Raw genomic sequence first — 19,938 nt, 5'->3', positions numbered from 1 at the left:
TCTCGGATGTTCATCATCATCTTATTTTGGCTGCTCCCTTTAAGGTGTCACCACAGTGGGTTTTCTACCTTCTCTCCAGTTTTGTTCATCATCTTGAGTCAACTTTTCTATTACACTCTTCATCCTGGGTTTGAGGTCCTTTGTATGAGTGGTTCTTATAATTTGTTTAAAAATTCTTTTCTGTTCCCAGCGTTTCATCCAAGCTTACTGTTGCCTGTGTGTATAGGAGAACTTCATGATTTGGGTTTAATCACCATGGACTGACTAACTAAATAACATCAATTTTCTGTACTTGTATTTTGAGCTTATTTCCAAAGTTTCAGTTCATTGTGTCTGAAACAAGCTGGTGTAGCTCCCCTCCTTTTAAAGCCAACTTCTTCTGGTTGGCTGGTCCTGTTAAACAGCATCTGTGGAGATATCTGTAGGACTACAATTTAGAAAAGTTGTCCAAATCTAAAGCAGACTTTTCCTTTTCCTAGTGTTGATAATAACAAAAACATAAAATACAGCAAAATCCTCACATTTACCTTGTTTTATTTAAAAAAAGCTTTGACATTCCAGTGTTTCTGTTTTCCATTTTCTAACAAAAGAGGGTGGCAAGATGACACTCCAGATTGTCAACCATTATTCTCAACACATGTAATCAGATCACAGACACCTTCTGTCCAACCACTCAAACAGATGGGCTCGACTCTTTAAAGAAAAAAAAGAAAAAAAAGAAAAGGAAAAAAAAAAAAAGGCATTTATTAGCAGATGTGTATGCCACTGAATGCATATTCAGGACTAACAGGAAGGGGAAGAGTTTGTCATTTACTCACATATTCACATTGCTGTGCCAAATTCTTACAACAGTATAAATAAAACTGCACACAACCTGCAGTGCCATCAGTGCCCCTTGGTATTTGTAAACTATGCCTCCATTTGCTTCTTTCCTCCACCTCCTGTTTACTGATGACAGCACAAGATGCTAATTTTGCACAAATTGGGAAGATGCAGCAGCTGATGACACCATTTTGGTTCACGAGTCTTTTAGTAGGGGGAGGAAGGAAGATGAGGGAATAAAGCGGGAATGACAAAACCATTAACACAGGACAAATCTCATAGCATCTACTGCACCTGCTTTTAAAAACACACTGAAGTCCTCACTCACACACAGTACTTCAAAAAAAGGCTGCCTCAGCTATTTACAATTAGGTCCAATGTCTGCCTGTGAAACACACCTGAGACAGAAGAGTTGTCCCAGGACAGTTACTATGAAGCTGCATATTGGCTGGACATATAATCTGGTCTAGTATGAACATGAGTGTCAGTATATCCAGTCTAGTCACAGTCTCCTTTGCATTTATCTTTATAACTGTCACTTTTTCTTTTTCCTTCAGCAACGCAAATTCAAGCAGTTGCATATTCGCAGCCTCAACAGAAAGCATGTTTTTGGTGAACATTCATGTTATGATAGTCATAGATGGTCTCTTAAATAATTCTAATCATTCCTGTCTCTAAAAGTTCTGAAGCCTGATTTCTTCTTTGTGCTGGAACAACCTGATTCCACAAGACCATGTTTACAAGCACCGCTTCCACTAATGGTGCCACTAGTATTAAAAAACAAACAAACAAAAAAGAGCGGCAGACAATAACCTCCCCAAAAAAGAAAAAAACCCAACCCTGATTAAGTAACTCATTCCAACATTGCTCTTTGTAATACTGCAACTACAGAGGTGGTTCCACTTTTAGTGCTAAAGTCACATAAACACACAGGGTACACGAAGCAAAGGAATTTTTTTTTTTTTTTTTTTAAATGACGATGACAATAATTTGTGTATGGGGAAACATCAGTCTGAAGGCTTCCTGCAGGCGGTCAGGCGTCCAAAGAGTTACAAAGAGTTCATTGCAAAATTGTGCCCATTTGCTCTCCAATGTGCTGGAAAAACAATCCTTCAACTGCGTTTTTCTTTTTTGGAACTCACCAGAAAATAATAGAGTCAAAAATAATAAAAAAGGAAACATAACTGACCAACACACATAGTGGTTTATTGTGTCTTATATTCTCATTTAGTCACGGAGTTGTGGTTGTTGCTCTTTATTATGTACAATAATTTATTAGATTAGCTGTTCTAAAACTGCGTATTCACTAATTTATTTATTTTTATATATTTATTTTTTTTTTCTTCTTCTTCTTTTGCACCTGTTAAAGGAACATGTCTCTTTTCCTCATTTTTACTTAGAACTGTTGTATAAATTCATGAATTTCATTACAAGCTTATGTGCTATAAGAGTTGCAAATGTTCCAGAGGTGTGTGTTGAAAGAAAAAGAAAAAGACATCAAAAACTCACAAACGCCGAGTGAGAATTTCAAGGTCAGAAATGACTGAGAACATGGGAGGCCCAGGAACTTCCATCATCAGTGAAGAGGGAAGGATTTGTAGGATAGCTGGTGGGCTGACAGTAGATGGTGGTGTGGGGCATTTAGGGGTGATGGTCGAGGGCGAGTTATTCTGGACATGCGTGATGGCATTCATATCTTGAGGTTCTTTATAGTTTCTGTTCTCTTCTTGAGCAGATCTCCCACCTCCTGTAGGGAGCGGAGGTAACTGCACTGCACCTTATCCGTAGCAGCTTTCGTAAACGACACTTCCTCCTGAAACACATGAAAGAGGAGGTGAAACCTCACAGTCGGGCAGGAGATACTACAGTTAAACTTTGGATTTGAGGCTTAAAAGATTTAAGATCTGTAATATCCAAACCCTGTTATGTCTTTCTGCAAATTAAGGTATAAATTCAATCCTAATAGAAAATATCTAATGATTACTAGTTTCAGGCAAGAAGGTCCCGAGTTTGAATCCACCATATGGGCGGGGCCTTTCTGTGTGTGTCGTTTCTGTCCGGGTATTCCGGCTTCCACCCATGGTCTTCTAAATTGCCCATAGGTATGAATGTGAGTGAATGATTATCTGTGTTAGCCCTGACAAACTATCCAGGGAGTATCCTTCCTCTCGTCCTATGGCAGCTGGGACAGTGTGTTTGTTTCTATTTAAAGAACAAAAACAGAACAAAAACATATTTTTCTCTGCACTAACCTGTGTGTATCCTTCCAAGGTTAAAGTGGACAATTTAAGTGATGTCATGGCAGTCTCTTGGCCCTTTATATGCTCCATGGCCTGTGTCAGCAGGTCTTGCAAATTCCCTGTCAGCTCCTGGAAGCCACACATCACCACTGGCTGGAAAAGAAAAGACACAACAACAGTGTTCAGGGCAAGTAGGTGGACAGCAGAGTATTGTTTATGAGTCCATATGCAGATACAGTACACCTAAAAATGGAAGGAGTGAAAGGGGCAACTGTACCAGAGCTGTGTTTGCATCCTTTTTCTTCTTTTTCTTTTTCTGTAAACTAGTCTTCAGTGGTCGAAGGATCTTGGCACAGTAACTAGCCATCCACAGGACTATGCACACAGTCTGAGCAAAATAAAGTGGTGCATATTATAGACAGCATGAGATTTGGTAGGAAACAAGTTGTAAACTGTGTGTGTAGAAACTGAGATGTTTCACCTCAACAAAGAAGACTAGGTTTTCTAATAAGGACGGCTGGGTTTTTAATTTGCCTTCTTTCATTTCCAATAAATCTCCTTTGCATTTATTCAGGATTTCTGTGGACAGAGGAGGAAAACATGAAGCATCCCAGATGTACAATAATGTTTATTTTTGATAAAGAAAACCATCTAGTGACTCACCTTGAAGCTGAACTACTATTGATTTGAAACCGTTACAGATCTGTGTCTGAAGCTCGGATGACCCATCTAGGAGGGTAAATAAGGAGGAGTGGAGAGAAGTAAATTATCAGGCTAAATCCAATTAGTTTGTTAGTCTTCATGTTACCATTGTCTCTTCTTACCAAGTCCAGCCGTTTCGAGCTCATGTAGGTGGACAGACAACTGCAGGGCTGCAGCCTGACACTGACAGCTTCCACTGGACAAAGCTAAGACCAGACGGGTCGAGGGTGGTCCCAGGAATGGATACTGGAATAACAACATCACCATTACAGCAAAGCACTCCAGTCGACGCAAATGTCCAGCAAACGTCATGTGAAAATATGGATGATGTAGAGCTTTGGTCGAAACTCTCATCTGACCACTTGGGGTTGCTGTAAATTAGGTTAATTCCAGTTACCCTGTGCAACATGGATCCAATACATTTGGGGAGGATGTTAAAATTGATACATGATAATAAATAAAAGATCATAAGGTGTATTCCTGATCAAAGAGTTTCCGTTTAAGATCGTTTCACTGCTGACTGGGACACGGTGAGCACACCATCACCACACACACACTAACCAGCTGGAGGAGATTTCTTGTTGAAATATTGTGCCTTCGTATTGTTTGATTCTTGAATCTAAAAATAAACTGTTAGTTGCCCAACAGTCACGATTTTAAAACTCAAATCGGACAACTCTAGACTAATGCACTGGCTCCTTCCTGGAGAACAGAATTCATTTTGTGCAATCAGTGATGCATTTTCTGGGCAAACGTGTGGACTAAGAAATAGACAGTTGAGATTCAGACTTTTTTGTGTCTAAAAGAAAAATCCTTCAAATTCGTTAGAATGCATATGCCATCACCTTTCATGTTTAAAAACAATAAATAAATAAAATAATCACCCTTTGCCTTCTCTTTCATGTATTGCTGTGAAGTGAGCCTTTGTATATGGGACAAAGGAGTCAGTGAGGTTGACTTCAACTCAAATGTATTTGTGTAGTACAAAATAATACAGTCGCCTCAAGGCACTTTATACTAAACGGTAAAGACGCTACAATAACAGAGACTTGCTTGTTTGTGTGCACCTGTATATGTTTTTCTGCCATCTGAGCTGCTGTCTGTAGAGCCTGGTTCAGCTGGGAGAGCAGGCTGCTGAGAATTGAGGTCTTGTCTCCCACTCCGTTCTCATTAGATATCTCAGAGTTTTGCTGTGAGGGCATATGTGCCAACGCAGCCAATGAGGCGAGGAGACGAAGCGTTAGAGAACGTATTCTGAGCCACATGGACTCTTCCTCTAGAGACTGACGTCTGTGTTCATCTGTTAGCTGTCTGTAAACAAAAGAGTAGCACATTGTTGGATTGGAGACTGTGAGTGAGTACCAGCGTCTCTGTAACCAAAACCCCCCCAAAAAAGGACTATACCTGTCTTTAGGATCCCAGCACGTAAAAACAGTTAGGTCTCTGTTGTCCCTCATACTATCCCAGGGGATGTCATCCTCTTCTGCAGACAAAGACATGGCCTTCACACTCTCTTCCAGACTCAAGACACTGTAAAACAGAAAAATACAACATCACAATCAACTATAGATAGAAATCCACAAGTTTATGTAAATTAGTGTGAATATTCTTACATATCAGCCTCAAGGAAGAGGTCGAGCAACATCCTCTCAGTGCGGACCTGGGCAAAGTGCAGCGACTGGTTTAACCTGTTTCTGAGAGCAATGAACTCTGGGATTTTCTCAAACGCTCCATACTTATATGCCTGGATGATATACTCTGAGGTCTGGTGGAAAGAAGACAGAGGCAAAGGAGAGATAAATAAGGAAGGTAACGTAAGAGCAGGAGATCCAGTAAAAGTCTCTGCAGTTAAATCACAAAGAGGGATAGACTTACATCTTTCTGGTTCGAGTGGAAAAACCTGAGGGAGAAATTACAGGACTGGGAGGCTGCAGCAAACTGACCCAGTGACTCAGCATAGCGCGTTAACAGAAAACTGCAAAAATTAAAAAGATGTTTTTAATTAAAGTGTCTGAGTCAAAGCTCAGATAATTTCCTTGGGGATTAATAAGGTATTCTGATTCTGATGAGGGCAAGGACACATTCATCCGAAGTACAAAATTAGTTCGAACATTCTTTTACTCCAAATTAGGGCTGCCACAAACGATTATTTTGATAGTCGACTAGTCACCGATTATTTTTGCAATTAGTCGACTAATCAGATCATCATCCATTGGATGTAAAACGTACAACTTATTGCACCAGCATGCATCTGCTCTTATACAACCATCATTAGCTTACAGCTTTAAATGTTTAAGGTATGTGCTAACTAAAAATAAAGACAAGATGATAGTTTATTAAATTTTAATGAAATTTGCAGATTGTTTCGGTGGAGTTTAATAAACTCAGCCATCTGCTCCTTGCTATCTAAAATATAACAGGACACCGGAGTATATTCTCGAGCATCTCACACTTCTGATAATCAGTTGTCTGCTTGATGTTTATTCAGCTGTGTAAAAACAATAACTTTAATCTCAGCCAAACCGATTTACTCAGGAACAAATAAAATACTGAAAAAAGCCAAACAATAACATTTTTAAGTTATCTAAGTGTCTTATATATCATGTTTAATCTGAGTAGCGAAAGACAGCAGTGGGTTTGAAAACGATTTGCCGGGAGTCCGGTGTTCTCACCGACTCTAGTGAGCCTTGAACCCCGGCTAGCTATCGAGCTGGTGGGTAACAGACGTCTCCGAAAACGTCGGAGCGCTTTTGAAAATATGTGGTGTCTTGATAAACTGAGCAGATATTTGAAGTTTACACAGCTACATTCTCGCCTGAAAATATTTTAAACATTTATTTTGTGACCCAGAAAGAATAATAAGAGTAATATTAAAACTAACTAGCTGCCGCCATTGTTGGAAACTGAGCAGGAATTCTGGGATAGGTTGGGCCACGAAGTATACACCCGACCCATCCTTCAAATCTGGGGAAACGAAGGGTGCATTTGTCGGCCGCATTTGTCAGTCTTCGTCGTGTCGCTGTAACGTAATCGGCCTACAACTGCGGGCACAGGAGGATACGGGTCCTGAATTTGGACACAGCTACGATACCGGACACTGCTTCTTCTTCTTTGGGGATTTAACGGCAGCTGGCATCCTTGTACATGCAGTGCTGCCATCTTCTGTTTCAGTCCATAATACACTCTTAAATCCTACTTATTCCTACGTCTTTTGGGATCTTACAAAGCTTCAAACGATGCGTCAACTATTAAATTAGTCGTCGACTTGTGACTAGTCAACTAATCGTGGCAGCCCTACTCCAACTTTTCATTTGATTCAATTTTATTTTATATAAAACTGAATTGAATTCAGTTTCCTAACTTAAGGAATACTATAGATGTTATGTTGCAAACGATTGAAGCAACTACCAATTAAAGTGAAGTATGCTGTTGACCGACATATGACATGGTAGCAGACATGTTAGATAGATAGTTAACTAAGCAACCGGAGCCTAGAACGCCAAGGAGCGACCAACCATCGGCAACAAAGTGTTGTGTGACGAGAAATCCGCTTTCTTTCCATGTTTCACCACAGAAACATGTTCTGTACTGACCCTATGGTGTCATGCTGTACATGCTTGGCATCCAGGCTTGAGTAAAGGTCCACTACAGGCTCAAACGCTCCCAGTCGACAGTACAGGAGCAGTAACAGCAGCTTGAACTGGGCGTTGGAAGGACTGTGAGATAGTCCCTCCTGGAGGAGACCCAAACACTGCCACATCATGTCCTCATCTCCTACAGGCATACAGATACACACATTTAGACACATCACATTACTGAGAGACAGGAAGTTCTGCACTGAAAAAGAAAAACTCACCGGTCTCTGTCCATAAGTCAATGTATACATGAGCGGCCATGAGACAATACATATCAGAAAACTGCAGCTCCGTCTTTAGAGCGTTCTTTCCTGTTCACCAGAGAGACCAAGAAGTCAGAACAAACAAAAACATGCACAAGGAACACAAGAAAAATCTTTAAAAGTGTTCAGTTCTTGTACAGTAAAGTCACCCTACCCTACAATTCTTAGAATGTTGACTGCAAACGTCCAACAAAGTCACCTTTATATCTTAAAAAACATGCCAAATATGACCAAGAAAAGTATGCTTGTCTGTAAAAATGAAAAAAATGAAGCCAATACCCAAGTGCTACACGTTGTATATGAAAGACAGGCAAAGCCACTGTGATGTCACCTATCGGTTAGTGAAGACCTATCTGAAACCTCAAGCTGAGCATTTTTACCTTCACCTTATTAGCTAACCGTAAACTGAGGGACACTATCTGCTCATTGGCTAACAGCTTATCAATCATAGCAAAGCATACCCTGTGTGTATCGTCCCTTTTTATTCAAATTGGGACCATAACCTACAAAATGGCCTTTAGTTTGTACTCAATATTGGTCACTGAGACCACAAAGTCATTAGGCAATTGTTGCATACGTGTCTATATATTTGGATGTCTTATTGCAAACATCACAGGAGCTCCCTCTTGCTAATTAGAAAGAATACATGTTTGCTTTGCTCTTCAGACCCAGAAGCTACATCCATCTGCAGTCCATCTAATAGCCACTTTGGGTTGGCTTAAACCAAACCAAAACAAAAAAACCCCAACATCTTAAAATGTCTCGTTTTAGTAAAGTAAGTAATACAGATAATTAGCAGATGCACCTGTGGTATCAATTTGAAACTCCTGAAGCTCGTTTCATTCTCAAGTTACTGCATTCATAAACTTAAATGTCCACATTGCCCACCCACCTCAGCCTTTTACGGCTGTAGAGTAACAAAACAAGACAGCAGCTTAAAAACAAACTAACAAACAAACAAACAAACAAACAAACAAACAAACAAAAGAAAACAAACATCTGACAATTAAAAATTTTAAGTCCGTAAAGATGACATAACGTTACCAATGTCTTTCTATATTACAGTCTATGTCATGCATAACTGCAGTTTTATAACTTTATTGAACACAAAAATGTATGAAAGCACTTTTTTTATTCCTGGGATTTCTGAGAAAGAAGCCCTATTAGTAATCAACTATCGGCATGTTCAACTGGATGCTGCTGTTATCAGAAGAAATGTGCCAGCAAACAAGGAAGGCATTCACACTTTGCTGTTGACAACATCACATATCTGTCTGGCTCCACGACAAGATTTCACACCTCTTGGCTGTGGAAAATCTGATGATCCTGAATGAATGTCAATCTTATGGGTCTAAGAGTGAATAAAAATGTTGCTCTCACCAAACTTAAGCCCATGATGATAGTGAGCCTTAAGCTCTGTGATAAGATGAAGTTTGCCATCCACGTCGAGGGAATGATGCAGCCCTAGTGCACGGCTCAGCTGACAAACACACAAATGCCTCTGCAGCGCCTTGGTGTCCTCTGGAAAAGCAAATCCTTCCTCTTCCTGGTTGCCCAGTGGAACTGCTTCACTAAGATGATTAATGAACTAAAAAGAATTCAAAGACAGAAATGTGTTTCACGACCACGCTTTTCATTCTGCAAGAGGCAGTTCCACAGTTCTGCTTTAACTTTCTCTCACCTGAACGTGCTGCTCAGGAGACAGCAGGTGTAGGTATATTTTTAGGTCAGTGATGCAGCAGGGCTTGTCTCCAAACTTGTTGAAGAATTGCACCATTAACTCTAAAGGCTCACCTATTTATGGCCAACCAACAGACTGTCAGACTGAGGCAACAGGACATACATAAATACATGCTTATTCAGTATATGTGTGTGTATGTGTTTTACCTAGCATGCTTTCCTCAGGACAGCCTCTTTCTCTCAGTCTGTGCATTAATTCAAGACGAGCCAAGTAAGGCCCTCTGAGTGAGCGGGACTCTTTGCTGTCCTCCCCCTTAATCCTCTCCTCCACAAACCTCACCACCTCAACCACAGTGTGATGTACTGAACCCTCTGAACAGCTACAGGATGGACAGAAAAAAAAAAAAAAAAACTTCAGCGTGGACAAGATATAATATTATGAAGAAATAAGAGATAAATTGGACATATATAATGTCTAATTTGGAAAAAAAAAATCCTCTATAAAGTTTGGAGAACAGCACAGCAGATTGTCATAGACACAAGGTGTTCCACATCTTGTTTGTCTTGCTGAAGGATGTGTGTATTTTTTAAATTAATAATTCATTTAATAATTAAAACATGGCTTTCAGCAACTAGTAGGGATTTTTAAGGTTAAATAGGAGGAATGCCTTAGTGAAGGGACTTTTAACCACAAGGTTGGGCGATTGGACGAATATATCGACGATAGACTCAGCTTTCCGTTGATAGTTTTTACAAGAGTGATTTATTTATTTGCACATGGGTAAGTTTGCTGATAATGTTGGTTGAAGCTAAGAGAAGCAGCTGCAAACAGATGCACCCTCCTCAGAGTGCGCTCAAATGCAGCGATTCATTTAGTCACAACAGAAAGAAAGAAAGGCAGTAGCCTATGTTCAGAAAAACACAAAAATATTTTATTTAAATAAAAAAAAACCACAATGGTGGGGAGGGAAACAAAGAGAAACTGGCTTCTTTTTTCCACGATAACAGTGTTTACAGGCTGTTCCAGAGTTTATCTGTCTTACACACTCGATCAAACAAAAAAAATTAAAAATCAAAATGTCTCTTTCATAACATAAAAAACCCCAAAAAACAACTTCCAACGTAATGTTAAGTCTTTTGTGCGATTTGGCGCATCTCAAATATATAAATGAACAATCCAAAAAGTAGCTATATTAATACTGAAACAAACAAGAAAAGAAAGTCAATTATTAATTATTAAATATTAAAAAGAAATATTCCTTCCAAACCAGACTTACAAATTCTAAACGCGCAAATCAGCCCGTAAACGGTTATACTGCTCCTCCCATCAAAAAGTCAGCGCATGCGCAAATATATTCCGTCCAATAATCGTTGGTTATTGGACTGACGATTTTTGGTTGGAAAACCGAATTGCCCAACCTTATTTAACCACCATGTGTGGGTTTTGTTAAAGTAAGGGAACAGATGCAGAGTTCACACAGATGGAAATCTTTATGCATTCAAACTCAAACACCTGTGTACTCACTGTTCGCCTTCTTCTGGCGGGCTCCACGACTGATCCACCAAGTGAAAGAGAGAGTCAAAGTAAGCCGGGTAGAACTGCCAATCATCAGGACTGCAAAGAAACACATTTTTTTGGTTGTTGTTGGCTGATATCTGTACTCCATCAGAAGTGATGTGCATCGACTGATGCCATGTTCTGATCAGTTATTGGCCTTGGACAGCTTGTGCACTGTTAAGATAAAGCTCACTCACTTTTTAAGTAGCAGTTTGTGGGCCAAAGCATTGCACTCTGGCCAGCGTTGCAGTCGCTTGTACAGCATCATACATTTGTTTTCTCTGCTCTGCAGCTCACTGGTCAGCTTCTCTGTGCAAAAATACAAGTATTAGCTGAAGAGGAATTTCAGGATGCACAGCATCAGATTTATAAGCCATGCGTGCCACATTACTTCAAACTATCCCTGTTATTTTATTGAGAATGCCGTTTAACACTTTATGTTCTCACTACAGCTTACTTTAAATATAAATAACTCTTCTTCCTGCCAAACATGACTGATACTATTTCAAAGTGTTAATGTCACATGGTCAATTTAAGAAAGTGTGTGTGTGTGGGGATCTACCTACCCCCAAGTGGGCCCCGGATCACTTCAAGGGCCTCTACACATTTCCCCAAGCGCTCTAGGATCATAAAATACAGTTGCACCTGCAGAACACAAAAGTTAAAGTGAAAAAGTAAGGACTGTACAATATTCTAACATTTGTATTTTCATCTTAAACATGTATGCAGTTAACACTAAAGTGCAGAAATCAGGGTTTTTTTTCTGGCAATTAATGTGCCATGGGTTTCATTCACTAAAAGTTTTTTTAATGCCAACATGACTACTGTAACTTAAAATATAAGACTCTCTCAGCTGTTAATGAAAATCCAAAGGAAATTCTGAATTTTAAAAATGAAAGTTGAGTAACTGGGATTTTGCCAGAATCCTGCTGTCCATTTAAGTTGGTTTCCATTGTCATAACACTGAAGTCATAAAGCCAACATACTCACCTCTGCTTCTGCTTCAATCTTTTCCTCCTTGACCATTTTTTCCACCATGCGTTCAGCCAGAGGCAGGAACATGGTCTGAGCCAACTTTTCATCTTGGGCTGAGATTGCCTTAGAAACAAGCACACAGTACTTTTACTGTCTGTTACCAATCATTCTAATATTTCAGCATTCATGTTATAAAAGCTTTCTTGTACCTGCATCACAAGACTCATGACCGACCAAAAGTAATAGGGATTCTTCGGGACAATTTTATACAAGGCCATTCCTGCCTGTAAATAGGAGGATGTAGCCATTAATACATTAATTCTGCTCCTAAATCAATGGAATTCATTTTCACGTGAGCCCATAAACCTGCTTGTTGCTCATATTTGCTCTTTTTGAGCCGTCTCACCTGCTGCATCTTTTTGTATTCTCCCACACGAGCGTACGCCATGAAGAGGTGAGAGTGATACTCTTCGCTTAGAGGAACCTTCTTCACTGCAGCCTCATACAGCTTGGTGACCAACTCAGCTGTGGACAACACACATATTCAATATTCAGTCATCCAATGTTAATACCAGCTTTCATGTGTGCGCATATATACTCACGACGATGCATCTCTCTGTACAGTATAGTCAGAGCCTGAAGCGAGTTGTCATCAGTGGGCTCGAGAGTGGCCACTTCCTGGGCTAAAGTGAAAGCTTCATCCTGCTTTCCAGTCCTCTGAAGGCCAATCGCCTTCAGGACCTGGAGGAAGCAGAAAAGACTGAGTTATAAAACTGAATGAGAAGGAAAAGGCAAAAAAAGAGAAAAAGATAAACATTACAGATTTCATTGGCACGAATAAATGGCAAGCCATTGCAGAGGTTTTCAGTTAAGCACAATGGCAACCCAAACAAAGGTTTTCAACAAGACAGTTGCAAAGACAAGGATGCACTAAGAACCTAAAACCTTCTGATGTCAAAAACAGTTTAATAAACAAATTAAATTTCTGCTGTCTTGATCATTTTAGAGCTCCACCTGTAACACTGCAGCAGTGGCCCACCTGTAGTTCAGTGTACAGTGTGCCTTAAGCATGAATTCACAGTACTGCAATGATACTCTGCCACTTTGGCTGATGATTGGCTGATTGCTTGCAGTCTGGGAATGACTGCAGAGAGCTCTTTCATTGTTGGAGGCAGTGTACAAAGTATGTAATATAAGTGATGGTGATACAGCTTCAACTCCAGGATGAAACCTGGAAATTTTCCCAGCTTCTGGCTTCACTTGGGAATTGGATCAACCCAGAATCAGACTCTTCCTTTTCTTTTTTAAGAAACATCAGGACCTTCTCATGATTGCCTGATGCCGACTTCATTTTTTTTTTTTTTTTCACGGTGAGCTTTCAACACTTTATGTGCATTAAAGTTATATAAAAATGTAACAGTGAAAATTCCTTGCTGACAGTTTAACCAAAAGGCATTTCCAGTGGAAATTGGCCGACATATCCTCAGCATAACCATATACAATATCCACAAAACTTAAAAAGAGGTTATACACACACACAATACGGTAATATTATGTTGAAGCACAGTACGTATCACTCCGCGAGGCTCCTGCCTACGATGCCGTAGTGCTCCAACAATCCATCAAGCGGTGCGCCTTCGTAGCTTAGCAAAGTTGTACTAAAACATTTGACAGATTTTCCAGCGCCGTATACCACATAAAATTGTTTCGAGGTCAGTAAACACAACCAGAATTCATACATAAGGCACACGGGATTATAAGGGGCTCTGTCGACTTTCAGAAAAATCAAAGGATTGATTTTAAGTGTGCCGTATTTTCCAAACAACACGGTAATAACGACGGCCCGCTAGCATGCTCTACCAAAAATAGTGCTTTGTTGTGTATCTGACGGACGAAAGCTAAACCAGTTCCACACCACTGAAGTTGCAGCATTTTTTACAAACCAATTCTGGTTCATCCGTTTCATTTAACAATCCGCTGTCGCTCTTCTCATTCTGCGTCACCGCCATGTGCGTATGTAAACATAGGCACTGCGCATGCGCGTTTTACCCATATTCTATCACTATATTTCATTTTCCTATCGTTGCCCAAAATTACACCAGTATTACCGTGAACAGTATGATATAGCCCAGCCCTAGTATTTAGTGCTGAAACTTGTAATATACATTCTGAGAATAGGGAATAACACATGTCCCGAAGTCTTAAGATATGGGACGTTAACTTTAAAAACAAGATGGGAGAAAAAGTCACTCTAATGAGTCTGACCTACTCGGTCGTCATTTATCAGTTTTAAAACTTTCTTACCAAGATCAGGAATCCTACCAATTTTTACATGTTATATTAAAAAGTAATTATTTTGTTATAACTTGGTAGCAATACAGTAAGAGTAGCTGAAAATAAACATGGATCTAAGGGTGGGTGGTATAAACGGTATACGGTAGAAACAATATAAATTTGGCCAACGGTAGAGATTTTGACTATACCGCTCTATCGCGATAACACATGTTGATGTTGTCATCAAGCTGCGCCTGTTTTGGTTGAAAGCATTGCAGCAGCTGCAAACAACATCATCTGCAAATTATGCTGGGCGACAGTAATAGCAAAGAGTCGAAGCACTTTTGGAATATGGGGAAAGCCAAAAACTGCGCTTCCTCCACTTCCGTACCATTGATTCATTAATGATGAATTCTCTCGCGGCTGCTCTATTCCCATGTTGTTGCAGTATATTAATGACTAACCTTGTATTGTGGATGGATTATCTCAGTTGTTCTCCTAACTGAAGTTTGGTCCGTTTATAGCATCCTACCATGCAATTGCATTTGTCCCTAACCACCAGAAACCCTCACGTTAACTTTTATCGAGTAGAAAAAAGTTTGCGTTCATCCTTCAGCTTCACTGTGCTAATGTTATGCTAACGTAGCTGTTTTGCTAGCGCTCAAGTAGCACATCATTATATACGAGCTAGTCCCTAGTAACCCTACAAATGTCACTGCTGTTTAGTTTTCTGTCTTCATTTATGTTGAAAGTGACAGCAGAGCTGTACGTTTTAAGTTTTTCAGAAACCTCTCAGTCAGAACATGCAATATCATGTTTAGGTGGAAACTAGCGAGCTAACTTCCTGCTAACTTCTAACTCCGTTGAATTTCATAAATTCTGTTTTCATGGATGTCTGGATGTTAAACTTAATTGTTACACCTGGTAAAGCAGCAACACTGATCATTTTATTAAAGATGAAAAAATTTAGACAGTTGTTAACTCTCAGTGATGCCGCAGTGTTCGTTTGACTTTGGGACCTGAAGTGGACAGAGTTTTGGACCCAGATTACTCCGCAAGGCCCTCGACTGCGGCAGCCGTAATGCTCCGACAATCCATCAAGCGGTGCGCCTTCATAGCTTACTAAAGTTGTACTAAAGACAGATTTCTGCGCACACTGTCGATTTTTGAGAAAATTAAAGGATTTTAAGTGTGCCTTATAGTGTGTAAAATACGTTCTACAGAAGAAAAGAAATATATCGCGATATATATCGTTGCTACACATGCTTCAAATTATACCGTGATATGGATAGTAGGCCATATCGCCCAGCCCTAGATCAAACCAGTAAAACAGTTTATTTTGGTGATCTGCAGCGGAGATGAAAGTCAACTTCAAATTTTCAAACTGTTGGACATCTAAAGTGTTACCAGAGTGAGAGTTAGCTGAGTTAACTGAGAGAGTTAGCTATCATTGTGGGACTGAAAATCCAGAGTGTCTATAATACCAAGATTAGTAAACTCAGTTTTTACTAACACCGGGATTATACTTTCTACATCCTTGAATTTCATTAGACGGCAAGTGTGAGTGTCCACATCAATGTTTTTTGTGACTGTGCAGACTGCTCCGAGAATTTACATTACAAATATACATTCACTCTAGACCGGGGGCTTCAAAAAAGCATAACAAGTATGACTACTCAGCTATCAGGTTTCCAGGAGGCTTTGTCCGCAAATAAGTATAATGGAGGCCCAAATCTGCCTTTTGGACCATGTCCACTTTATTAAGAAGAGAAAAAAAGGGGACAAACTGAACAGCAGTTTGGGAAAATGACACAGCCCTACTCCTGAGACATGCTGAACTGACAAGTGTACCTCTGACCTGTTGTCCAGACGTTATTTTAATTCTGTGACTTTAAGACAGCTGTCCAGTCCTGCTGCAAATCTCTAATAGTGTGCATGAATATTCCGCTTTACAGGTGCTAGATGTGCATGAATCCACTGGATTATTGCAACACCTGTAACTAGCACTGAAATTCAAGCCAGAGCAAAACCTTGATGCATCCCTCTTCATATTTTGGGACTTCAAATAATGTGATTATTAGAGCAGATGAGCACTGACACTAAAATTTTATAAAATATACTGTTTTTAATACATAAGCTCCACTGACCTACAGACCTGTACAGGTTCCTTGCAACAGTGGAGGAACCCTCACAGAACACCAACAGAGCTCAACACTTTCAGCATGAACAGTCATTTAGTAACCCACCTTGGCACAGTGCAGGTCCTTATGTTTCTTCAGCAGTTTATCTGCCTGCTGTATCGCCATTTTGTTATTGCCATTATCAAGGTAATCTGGGAAGCACAAGAACAACATCGCTTTTATTTAATATTTATTTGGGGGATTGACAAAGTAATTCAGAAACTATTTTGGTTTTGGATTCATTTTTTTCCTGTTTTCTAAGCAAAAACATCAGAGTGGGCCCAACTTATCAGGGTTCGTGTTGCAGAGCAGGATAGTATTTTCAAGGGTTTGGAGCGCTGTTTAAACAAAATTTGAAATTTTACCATATTAATCTGGGCTACAGATGCTTTCATGTCTAACTGACCTGTAAAAATGATCGGCAGATAATGAAAATAACTGCCAGTAAATCTTTCACTATAATTAAATACAGCTTATCTTAGTGAATGGTTAAAGTATGTGGCTTCAGACATAGACAAGAGATACCTCAGTACAGCTGAGTGCCAAAATTAACCGTACCAGACAGCAGTGTGATTATGTCATGTCTATTCTCTCGGTTTAAACTGTCATCACAGGAGGGAAAAGTTGCCAAATCCTACAGAAACCAGGGGAACCCTGAGGTGTACTTAAGACCCGGTATTGATCAAGTTTCAGCTCTAAGTTGCAGTGAAACTGCAATAACTGCATTACAGTTTAAGCTTCACTCCCAAAGTAACACGGGGGGGGGGAAGGCGCCGCGCGCACACGCACACAGATATGTATACACACATAAAACAATGCGTATTTTCGGTTTGTAGATTTGAAATACTATTTATTTTCCATCAGTGCAAAACTAGCAGTAAAATAAATTAAAACAGCTTCAACTGGTGTGAACTGTGTTAATTTCCCCTAACGGAACAACACCAAATAGCCATTATTTACGTTATTCATCAGCACTGTTACTGAAAGGTCCGCGAGCTGACAGCTAGCTAGCAAGCAAGCATTACATCTCAACCGCTAGAGTTAGCTTGAAGCATTGTCCTTAAACTACTATGAACCTAAATTTAGCTGGGAGTTAACAGTGGAACCTTCAGTCTGCTACAAAACAACTAAAGCGTCACAGTGGCGTTAATCGCAAAGGAAATATATGTCAGACAGTGGAAGCCAACTTGCATCAACGAACAACTTTTCTTTTTCTCAACCTGCAGCATGTGCAGGAGCTTATTGATTGACTGCAGCTTAGCTGACACACTAGCAAGCTAAGCTACGCTGTTAAATAGCGCCCATTAGCTAGAGGAGAAAGCACTTCGACTTTGAGAACGAGTCAAGCCGAACGACAAATAATGTCCACACGTTTCATTGCAACAACACCACCGAGAATCTCTATAGATTTAAAAGGGACAGGCTGTTTCATTCAGAGACCCGACACTGGAGATGTGTTCTACCCCGGCTTGGTTGAAAACCGGGTAAGGTGCACTGTCATTGGGCGCTGCGGGCAGCAGAGTCCGTGGCTGCAGCTGGAGGGGCCGCATCGCTGCCCCACGAATCCAGCAGCCTCTAGTTTAAACATATTCTCCAGGACAGGGCACAGCTGTGTTTACCGAACCTCCACACACAAAGAAATGTGTAACTTTCCATTGAAAACTTACCGTATATAGGTCTGAGCCTCCTGTCGTTTGGATCTTGCACATGGCCTCTCGCCGCCATGGTGTAGTTTACCTGCTGAGTAGATGTTCACGCATGCGTATTCGAAGCGACCTCAGGAAAGACTAAAGGATTTTATTTCTCGCTGAAAATGCAAAAGTATTGTCAGGATGAAACCTGTCTCAAGTTTTGACTTTAAACCTATAATAATACAATATGAAAAACAGACAGCTTGCTAACGATTAAAAATTTATTTCATAGCCAAGGAAAGTAGTTTTAGAATAGTTCGTGTATTTGTGGCAGATTAAATGTTTCGCTATCCAGATAGATAAAAAAGAATTGTAAATATTGTTTAGCTGTGTTTATCACCTAATAAGTTAAAAAACAAACAAACAAAAAAAACAGTTAGGCTGTGACTCAAAACAAAGCTAATTCGGGGCCACAAATTGTAGTAAGACTGGCTATTTTACTAATAATTCAGATTTAGTCAAAGCCCGGCTTTTAAGGTTTTAGATCATAATTACAAGTTAAAAACTGAAACGTATTCAATCAAAGCTCAAAGTTAACAGATACAAAGCACAAAAGCAAAGCCAGCATTTTTTACTATAGTTTTTGTAAGATTACAGGATGACCCTTGTCATTTTATATATTTTAAATTATTTAAAATATATAAAATATAAGCTGAATACTCAAGAACAGAGTAAAATAAAACCGTATTCTTATTTCAGCCGCTAGGGGTCGCCCCAATAGATCATCTGTCTCTTTTTTTTTCTCTTTTTTTTTCTTTTTTTTTTTATTGAAAGAAATTTTCATATACAAAACAAGTCAAGGAAACAGACCAGAATTGTAACAATTTACATTATAAAGATGGTGAAGCAAGTCATAACTTTACAGGGAGAAAATAAAAGTTTCTAGGGTAAAGTAATAAGGAACATAGACCTTTTGACACAGGCAGGAAAATTAGAATAGCAAGTATTTTGTGATTTTACAGTATAGTACAGCAGTTTTTTTTATTCATATTTGAAATAAGCTTAAGTGACTTAAAATATTGACAAAAGTAATTCAAGAAGACGGTAAACATAGGAGAGGCATTCTTCCACTTACATAAATGAATGAAAAACTTACATAGCACTATTACAAAATTGACAACATCTGAGATTTCAGAATCCAGATTGTCCATAAAGTAATCCTTAGATGTGAAGGAAGGTATATTGGAAATTCTGAGTGAAACCCAACAGTGTATTTCAAACCAAAAAGCATTAACATACTGACAAGTGAAAAATAGATGCTCTAGTGTTTCTGGATCGGAAGAACAGACAGCACAAGAGTCGGCCTCAAAATTAAACCTTTTATACAGGAGTTCTCCAACTGGATAAATGCTGGATATAATTCTGAAGTGTGTTTCTTTCATTTTAGGCGCAAGTGGTAAAAAGAAAATGACTTTTCTTTCAACATGCTATCGAGATCATGTCTGACATTGACATTGTAGTTGTAGAATACTATTTGCTTAAAGGTATTAGAGATTAATTTATTATTAAATTGTTTGTCCTTTATTGAGGTATTACCTATCGTCAGTGAAGGTAAGCACGTTCTTATTAGTGAATACTTTAAAGTATTTACGATAAGATTTAACAACGATGTGGGTAGTACTTTACAAACCTTATTATAATTATTAAATGAAATGTCTATTTTATACTTATCAATAAATTCTTCATAAGATAGCAAGTTTCCGTTTTTATCAAGCAGATCAACAACAAAACATACACCGCTATCATACAAGTCTGATTTAAATAAGGACTTCTTATTGATGACTATAACCCTATTATACCACAACACAGAATTGTGAGGTGAAAAATTGTGGGTGAAAATTAGTTTCCCAAAATTCAAAGCTTGCTTATAGAAACTAGACAACTTAAGAGGAATCTTAGATATTTCATAATCACATCT

The 19,938-nt window shown here is 39.3% G+C and overlaps 1 protein-coding gene across 1 annotated transcript; it reads right to left on the bottom strand.

Moving 5' to 3' along the window:
* Positions 1 to 517: 517 nt before the first annotated feature.
* On the bottom strand, positions 518 to 18,117 carry naa25 (N-alpha-acetyltransferase 25, NatB auxiliary subunit). Its single transcript, XM_005944609.3, has 24 exons — positions 17,997 to 18,117; positions 16,396 to 16,481; positions 12,478 to 12,616; positions 12,282 to 12,400; positions 12,085 to 12,159; positions 11,891 to 11,998; positions 11,467 to 11,545; positions 11,098 to 11,209; positions 10,868 to 10,957; positions 9,550 to 9,722; positions 9,344 to 9,456; positions 9,043 to 9,250; positions 7,621 to 7,710; positions 7,358 to 7,538; positions 5,640 to 5,739; positions 5,378 to 5,529; positions 5,169 to 5,294; positions 4,832 to 5,075; positions 3,887 to 4,010; positions 3,726 to 3,791; positions 3,544 to 3,641; positions 3,340 to 3,450; positions 3,075 to 3,215; positions 518 to 2,635 (listed from the first exon to the last, which is right to left on the bottom strand). Exons 1-24 carry the CDS (start codon positions 18,052 to 18,054, stop codon positions 2,513 to 2,515), a joined length of 2,916 nt encoding a protein of 971 aa, XP_005944671.1. The 5' UTR covers positions 18,055 to 18,117; the 3' UTR covers positions 518 to 2,512.
* Positions 18,118 to 19,938: the final 1,821 nt, after the last annotated feature.

Source organism: Haplochromis burtoni, unplaced genomic scaffold (assembly GCF_018398535.1).
Source record: "Haplochromis burtoni strain Fernald_Lab_line unplaced genomic scaffold, NCSU_Asbu1 Contig_407, whole genome shotgun sequence".
Taxonomy (NCBI): domain Eukaryota; kingdom Metazoa; phylum Chordata; class Actinopteri; order Cichliformes; family Cichlidae; genus Haplochromis; species Haplochromis burtoni.
The sequence above is the reverse complement of the archived record's forward strand: the minus strand, read 5'-3'. Positions and strand labels throughout refer to the sequence as shown.